The 7,872-nt window shown below is 49.6% G+C and overlaps 1 protein-coding gene across 1 annotated transcript in view; it reads right to left on the reverse strand.

Annotated features, from left to right (window-relative positions):
• The window catches only part of ZDHHC4 (zDHHC palmitoyltransferase 4), a 12,996-nt gene extending 7,970 nt beyond the window's left edge, over positions 1-5,026 (reverse strand). Inside the window, exons 1-4 of the mRNA XM_017864754.1 lie at positions 4,918-5,026; positions 3,727-3,880; positions 1,418-1,541; positions 413-486 (exon numbers count right to left, since the gene is read on the reverse strand). Of these exons, the coding sequence (XP_017720243.1) occupies positions 413-486; positions 1,418-1,534 (191 nt within the window). The 5' untranslated portion in view covers positions 1,535-1,541; positions 3,727-3,880; positions 4,918-5,026. The remainder of the gene's footprint in view (positions 1-412; positions 487-1,417; positions 1,542-3,726; positions 3,881-4,917) is intronic.
• Positions 5,027-7,872: the final 2,846 nt, after the last annotated feature.

The raw sequence follows: 7,872 nt of genomic DNA on the forward strand, positions 1-7,872 counted from the left end.
ACTAAAAAATACAAAAAACTAGCCGGGCGACGAGGCGGGCGCCTGTAGTCCCAGCTACTCGGGAGGCTGAGGCAGGAGAATGGCGTGAACCCGGGGCGGGGGACGGGGGGAGCGGAGCTTGCAGTGAGCCAAGATCGCACCACTACACTCAAGCCTGGGGCACAGAGCAAGACTTCGTCTCAAAAAAAAAAAAAAAAAAAAAAAAAAAAAAAAAAAGTAGACAAGTTAAAACCTCTGTCTCAAATGGCAGAACTATGAGTAGAGGCTCCCAACTCAGGACTCATGATTCTTTCTGGCCTTCTTTCCCTCACCATGCTGGAAACCACGAGGAGCTTCCTGAAGCTGGAGGATCTCAACAATTAATAATCAAAGCAGAAAAGAGGAGAATATTTAAACTCTGAAATAGAAATACCTCGTGTGGAAAAGGTAGTGAAGCAATCTGTGCATGGCTCTCTGAAGACATTCTGGAATTATACAGCAAAATATCTGAAACAAAAGGAAAGGGAAAGACTCCATTTCACTTCTCACTTCTCCACTCCCAAACAAATCAGACACTCCACATACAGCTGGCAATCTGCGTGAGAGGAAGTTTGGTTTCCGTATATGGGTAAAGAAGTGATTTAGCAGAGAATAAAGAGGGGAATTATTTCTACTGGTCTTCCTTTCAGGCCAGTTCCATTTCTAGTCTGACTCTGAAGAAGGCACCTGTCAGGGTCTTCAGGGAAAGCGAGGTGAGCAGAGGGGATGGGTCGCGGAATGTTAATGTGAAGGCCGCTGCTTCCCCGGCCTGGATTCAATCCCAGGTTCCAGCGTCCACACCCAGATCACTGGGCTTGGCCCAGGTCCCTCCCAAGTCAATGCCTTTCCATAGGCTGCTTGCCCCGTTTTGCTCACTTTGATCCCTGAAGGAGGGGGGCCAGTCAATGCTGAGCTTTCTGCTCATACATCCCCCAGAGTCACCCATCAAGTCCCCCAGGTGGACCCTGCTCACATCCATGCCCAATCACAGGCATCTAATCCAGAGGAAAACAGCAACCTCTTCTCTCAAAGCACCACCGCAAGAGGACTTTCAGCAGGAACAAAAAACACACACAGACAGAGGCTATGGAATGTCCCACAACTGCCGTCAGTGAAATCAATCCATCAATGACGTTGAGTGGCATCTTTTTTGTGGTTGTTGCGACAGGGTTTCACTCTGTAGTCCAGGCTGGAGTGCAGTGGTGTGATCATAGCTCACTGCAACTTCAAACTCCTGGCTCAAGGGATCCTCCTGCCTCAGCCTTCTGAGTAGCTGGGATTACAGGTGTGAGCCACTGCATCCGGCCTGGCATCTCCTTTTTGTCCTGTAGCAAAACCGGTGAGTCTCTTAGACTAGCACAGTATTCAAATTCCAGTGCTATTCAAGGATCATCCTTACCTGTGCTCCTCCCCTGGCCAGGCCTTTCAAGCTATGGGTTTTCGAGCAGACGCAGATAAGAACAAGACCTATCACCACCGAAGCCAGGTAGAACAAGAAGAGGACCAGAAAGTCCATCCTGGGGCTACAAAGGAACAGGAAGAGTGTGACTATCTGCTACTGAGATTTCTTCCATGGCACACATTCTCAGAAATAAACTCCCAAATGGCCACCAAAACAGAATTCATCTAGACTTTAATGACGTCTCAAAGCAAAAACCAGAAAAATCAACAAACAAAGCAGAATTCACCAATCCTCAGGCACACACAACAGAGGCCTGCTGCCTCTCACTGGGGCCTCCCAAATGGTCCTGAGCTCCCTCCATCAAGATAAAAATTCTGGGCCAGGTGTGGTGGCCCGTGCCTGTAATCCCAGCACTTTGGGAGGCAGAGGTGGGCAGATCACTTGAGCGCAAGAGTTCGAGACCAGCCTGGGCAACATAGTGAGACCCTGCCTCAATTAAAAAAATTTTTTTTTTTTTCTGGAGACGGAGTTTGGCTCTTGTTACCCAGGTTGGAGTGCAGTGGCGCAATCTTGGATCACCGCAACCTCCGCCTCCCGGGTTCAAGCAATTCTCCTGTCTCAGCCTCCCTAGAGGGGGTATTACAGGCACGTGCCCCATACCTGGCTAATTTTTGTATTTTTAGTAGAGACGAGGTTTCACCATGTTGGCCAGGCTGGTCTCGAACTCCTGACCTCAGGTGATCCGCCTGCCTCAGCCTCCCACAGTGCTGGGAGTACAGGAGTGAGCCACTGCACCGGCCCAAGAGAAAAATTTTGAATCTAACACTCTAACACTGTGGCCTGCCTTTGAAGCATCTCCAACCTGCAAATGCAAAATAAACTAAGAAAGAAATTGCATCCACCTTCCTTGCCCCCAGGCACGAATCATTCTTTTACTTCCTTAAATATTCACAAAGATACAGGATTTTCCCCCCAAGAATCTGCTGACAATGCCTGGAGAACAAGCATCTCCTAGAGGCAGTCAGGAGCCCTGCACCCAGAATCAGGCATCCTGTCCTAAGAAGCATCCCTCCAGGACACTGGCCACAGCTCTCAGGAATCACCCTCTGGAACCAGAGACAACACACAGGCCTGTGTTAAAATACTGGATACTGTGGCCGAGCATGGTGGCTCACACCTGTAATCCCAACACTTTCAGAGGCCAAGGCAGGTGGATCATGAGGTCAGGAGTTTGAGACCAGCCTGGTGGTTTCAGCCACCAACATGGTGAAACCCCCGTCTATACTAAAAACAAAAATTAACCAGGCATGTGGCACATGCCTGTAATCCCAGCTATTCAGGGGGCTGAGGCAGGAGAATCGCTTGAACACTTGAACCCAGGAGGCGGAGGTTGCAGTGAGCTGAGATCATGCCACTGTACTCCAGCCATGGGCGACAGAGTGAGACTTCTGTCTCAAAAAAAAAAAAAAAAAAAGGAAAAGAAAAAGAAGACACTGGACACCTGGATACTAGAATTCTTTTTTTTTTTTTTTTTTTTTTGAGATGGGTCTCGTTCTGTCACCAGGCTGTTGGGTGGCAGGGCGCCAATCCTGGCTCACTGCAACTCGCGACTTCCACGGGTTCAAGCGATTCCTCCTGCCTCGGCCTCCCGAGTTAGCTGGGATTACAGGCGCATGACCACCACACCCGGGCATAATATTTTGTATTTTTAGTAGAGACGGGGTTTCACCGAGTTGGCCAGGATGTTCCTGACCTTGTGATCCTCCTGCCTCGGACTCCCAAAGTGCTGGGATTACAGGCGTGAGCCACTGCGCCTGGGGATACTGGAATTATTTTCCATAGTGTAGTGGTTTAAAAAAAAAAATAGAAAAAAAAAAAAAGGTACTGGAATTGGCCGGCCATAGGGGCTCATGCCTGCAATCCCAGCACTTTGGAAGGCTGAGGCGGGAGGATCACTTGAACCCAGGAGTTCAAGACCAGCCTGGGCAACAAAGCGAGACCCCCATCTCTACAAAAAATACAAAAATTAGACAGGTGTGGTTGCACATGACTGTGGTCCACAATACTTAGGATGCTGAGGTGGGAGGATTGCTTGAGGACAGGAGTTCAAGCTTGGGCGACAGCATGAGGCCCTGTCTCAAAAACACACACAAAAAGATACCCGAACTGGTTACTTTTGACCTTAGCAGATATGATTCTGGGCTAGAATTCCAAGTGAGATAAACAAGAAACTATTCATGACATGATAGGTGAGAGCAAACAAACAGCAGCAGTTCTCACGGGGTGGTTCAGGGTGCCCAGCCTACATTTCTTTTGGTTGGATAATTTTCAGTTGGCAGCTCTGGCATTCCTCCTCCCAACATTCACAGATAATTCAAACAGCAGTTCCTCTTGGGTGCAGTGTGCGCCTGGCACGACCGGCAGCTGCTGGACATTGTTCTTCCAGGAGCCTGGATGTGACTGCAGGGACAGATCAATCGGACACCCACATAATAAAACAACAGTACCAGTCAAAGGCAGAATACGTTGTGGAAAAGGATTTGGAAGCAGGGGATTTTCAGCACCCCCAGAACAAATGGGTAAGACTTTGGGAGAAATGGTCCAGACTAAGTTGCTCAGGCCGGCTCCCAAATCTTTGGGAGGCCAAGGCAGGAGGATCCCTTGAGGCTAAGAGTTCGAGACCAGCCTGGGCAACATAGTGAGACCACTGTCTCTACATAAAAATTTAAAAATCAGCGGGACGTGGTGGCACGCACCTGTGGTCCCAGCTACTTGGGAGGCTGAGGTGGAAGGATCGCTTGAGCCCAAGAGGTCAAGGTTGACAGTGAGCTGTTATCGTGCCACTACCCTCCAGCCTAGGCCACCACAAAGCTGGACCCCATCTCTAAAAATAATAAAACAGGCTAGGCGCTGTGGCTCATGCATGTAATCTCAGCACTTTGGGAGGCCGAGGCGGGTGGAACACCTGAGGTCAGGAGTTCGAGACCAGCCTGACCAACATGGTGAACTCCGTCTGTACTAAATACCAAAATAATTAGCCAGGCGTGATGGCGCATGCCTAAAATCCCAGCTACCAGGGAGGCTGAGGCAGAATTGCTTGAATCCGGGAGGCGGAGGTTGCAGTGTCCAGCCTGGGAAACAAGAGCCAAAAGCCTTCTCAAAATATAATAATAATAAAGACTTTGAGAGAAACAGCTAGTTGAGAAGAAATAAGCCAAGTCGGTAGCCTCGGGTCTCTCCCTGCCCCTCCCCATTAGGGCCTCCCGAAGCTACCCGCATCCAAGGCACCTGGCCGGAGCTTTCCCTGGGGGCTGGAGCCCTGGTAGGGGGACGTGGAGTGCAGCAGGCTCTGAGGGGACACCGGGGCGACCCCGGACTTGGGCGAGGTGGCGGTGGGACGGCGGCCCCACACACAAGGGGTAAGGGAGGGTCAGAGGAGGAGACTGACGGTCCTGGGACAGCCCAAGCTTCCCACAGCCCCGCGGAGGCGGCCTTACCCCCCGCCGCTGGGCTCTGGCGCCTCCCGGGCGCGACACAAGACTTCCTGCGGGCTAGTGACATCAGCGCGACGCCCCTGCGGGGCTGACTTCCGGCGGAAGTGTGCGAGGGCCTCTGCTGGTTGCAGGGCTGGACTAACAGTGACCTCCCCGGCGCCCTCGCAGCCAGCCTGGGGACCTCCGTGGCCGGGTGTAACCGCTGGGAAGTGTGATTGTATTGTATTGTATTGTATTGTATTGTATTGTATTGTATTGTATTGTATTGTATTGTATTGTATTGCATTGCATTGCATTGCATTGCATTGTATTTTTTCTTATTTGCTTCTGTATTCATTCATTCAGAAATTGTATTGTATTGTATCATATTTTTTCTTATTTGCTTATGTATTCCTTCGAGATTCAGAAACAGCCTCACTCTGTCGCCCAAACTGGAGTGCAATGGCGTTATCATAGCTCACTACAGCCTCCAACTCCTGGGCTCAAGCTATGCCTCCTGCCTCAGCTTCCCAAGTAGCTGGGACCACAGGTGCATGCCACCATACCCGTCTAATTTTTTTTTGTTTCTTTTTTTATAGAGACAGGTGTCTCACTATGTTGCCCAAGCTGATCTCGAACTCCTGGGCTCAAGTGATCCTCCCACCTCGGCCTCCCAGAGTGTTGAGATTACAGGCGTGAGTCCCTGAACTGGGCTGGAAGTGGGATTTTAGAGCAATATTGCCAGGAGACTTACAGGAGGACCGACCTGGGACTGGTGGGGGCGATGACACTGGGGCTGTGACAGGGACTAAGCTGCCCTGCGGCCTGAACAGAGCCCGGTCATGTCCCTGCTCAGAGCCCAGCAGGGGGATCCGGGTGGCCCAGGGCAGTCACACTTAGGGGGCTCTCAGACTGTGTCTGCGTGGTGGACAGAGTTTGCTTTCAGCCACCCACACTGTTGGGATCTAGCTGAACAATTCCAGCATCTTCTGTTGCAGAAGCGGGCAGAAAGCGCAATGTGTACCCATCAGTCAGATTCCGCTCCACATGTGTCCTTCCTCCTGATGACAAGGACATCTTGCTCAGTACAGCCCTAAATATCTTCCCCCTGGGGCAGTGACAAGTACTTGACCACAAACCTTGAGGATAAAAGGGAACACTGTTTGATGCTAGGCAGCCTTGGGGTAATAAGAGCTGCTTCCAAACATAGCCCTGAGAAGGCCCTGTGGGGTGTCCTTTGCTCTGACCGTCTCTGAATCAGCTGAGGCCAGGGTCTATTCTTGATGCCTCTAAAGACCTGAGCCAGGCCTGTCCTCCTTTGAGGGGAAATGTCTGATCTCCAAACACTGGCCTTAAAGCTCTTCTCTTTTCCTGTCTCGTTGCTACCTATGTCAGCTTCTTGATGCTTTTTCTTTTCCTTTTTATGAAACTCCTTACCAACAGGATGCCTTCTCCTGTGTACATTGTATCCAAGGTCTTCATAAATTTATGGACCCAGAATTGAAAAACCAAGGCTCATGCCTATAATTCCAGCACTTTAGGAGGCCTTGTGGGAGGATCGCTTGAGCCCAGGAGTTAGGGAACAGTCTGGGCAACATATGGAGACCTTGTCTGTACAAAACATTTAAAAATTAGCCGGGTGTGCCGGCATGCACATGCTACTTGGGAGGCTGAGGTGGGAGGATTGTTTGAGCCCAGGAGGTCAAGGCTGCAGTGAGTTAGGATCACACCACTGCACTCCAGCCTGGACCACAAAACAAGACCCTGTTTAAAAAAAAAAAAAAAAAAAAAAAAAAAAAAAAAAAAAAAAGTTTAACCACCCAGTACCTGGTCAGTTCCTGAAACCTAGGTGTGTTTGATTTTTTTGCCTCTTCTTTAAAACCTCCAAGCGCAAACCTTGGCACCTGCATTTTATAAATAGCATAGGCGAAAACAGACTATTTAAGCTTAAAACCAAAAATTTAATTCAAGTGTGATCAAAAGGATTGCATTGCTTGTGATACATGGAGCAAAGAATTCCTCTCTGGAGTGTTGCTAAACCCTCCTGTCAGCTGCTGAAACTGGACCTGCAGTATCAGTTTTTTACCTGCTGCGAGATCAGTTGACAGGATCAACCAGCTTTACACCACGATCTCTTGCTCCCAAGGGAATGATGGATGCTATACTTTGGAAATGGGATACAGGACTTCGTAGCTACGCTTGCAAAAGGCACAACACACATGATGCTTGTTTACAATCAGTGATTTATTGGCCCTGAGGAATTTTGCCATGGAGACATTAAGAAGAAAGAAAGGAATGGCCAGGCGTGGTGGCTCACGCCTGTAATCCCAGCACTTTGGGAGGCCGAGGCAGGCGTATCACGAGGTCAGGAGATCGAGACCATCCTGGCTAACACGGTGAAACCCCGACTCTACTGAAAAAAAAAAAAAAATCAGTCAGGCAGGGTGGTGGGTGCCTGTAGTCCCAGCTAATCCTGAGGCTGAGGCAGGAGAAAGGCGTGAACCCAGGAGGCGGAGCTTGCAGTGAGCCGGAGATCGCGCCACTGCACTCCAGCCTGGGAGACAGAGCAAGACTCTGTCTCAAAAAAAAAAAAAAAAGAAGGAAAGGAACATAAAAGTATTTTTGAGCTGTGCATGGTGGCTCATACCGGTAATCCCAACACTTTGGGAGGCTGAGGAGGGCTGATCCTTTGAGGCCAGGAGTTTAACACAAGGCTGAGCAAACTAATGAGACCTCACTGCTACAAAAAAGTTTTAAATGAGTTAGGTGTGGTGTACACCTGTAGTCTCAGCTACTTGGGGAGGCAGAGGCAGGAGGATTGCTTGAGCCCAGGAATTTGAGACTGCAGTGAACCATGATTGTGCCACTGCATTTCAGCCTGGGCAACAGAGCAAGACCCTGTCTCAAAAAAAAAAAAAAAAAAAAAAAAAGGACTGGGTCTGTGTTGGCTTACTGTTATATCAGTAGCAACTATTTTAG

Source organism: Rhinopithecus bieti, unplaced genomic scaffold, assembly GCF_001698545.2.
Source record: "Rhinopithecus bieti isolate Rb0 unplaced genomic scaffold, ASM169854v2 scaffold_77662, whole genome shotgun sequence".
Lineage (NCBI taxonomy): Eukaryota > Metazoa > Chordata > Mammalia > Primates > Cercopithecidae > Rhinopithecus > Rhinopithecus bieti.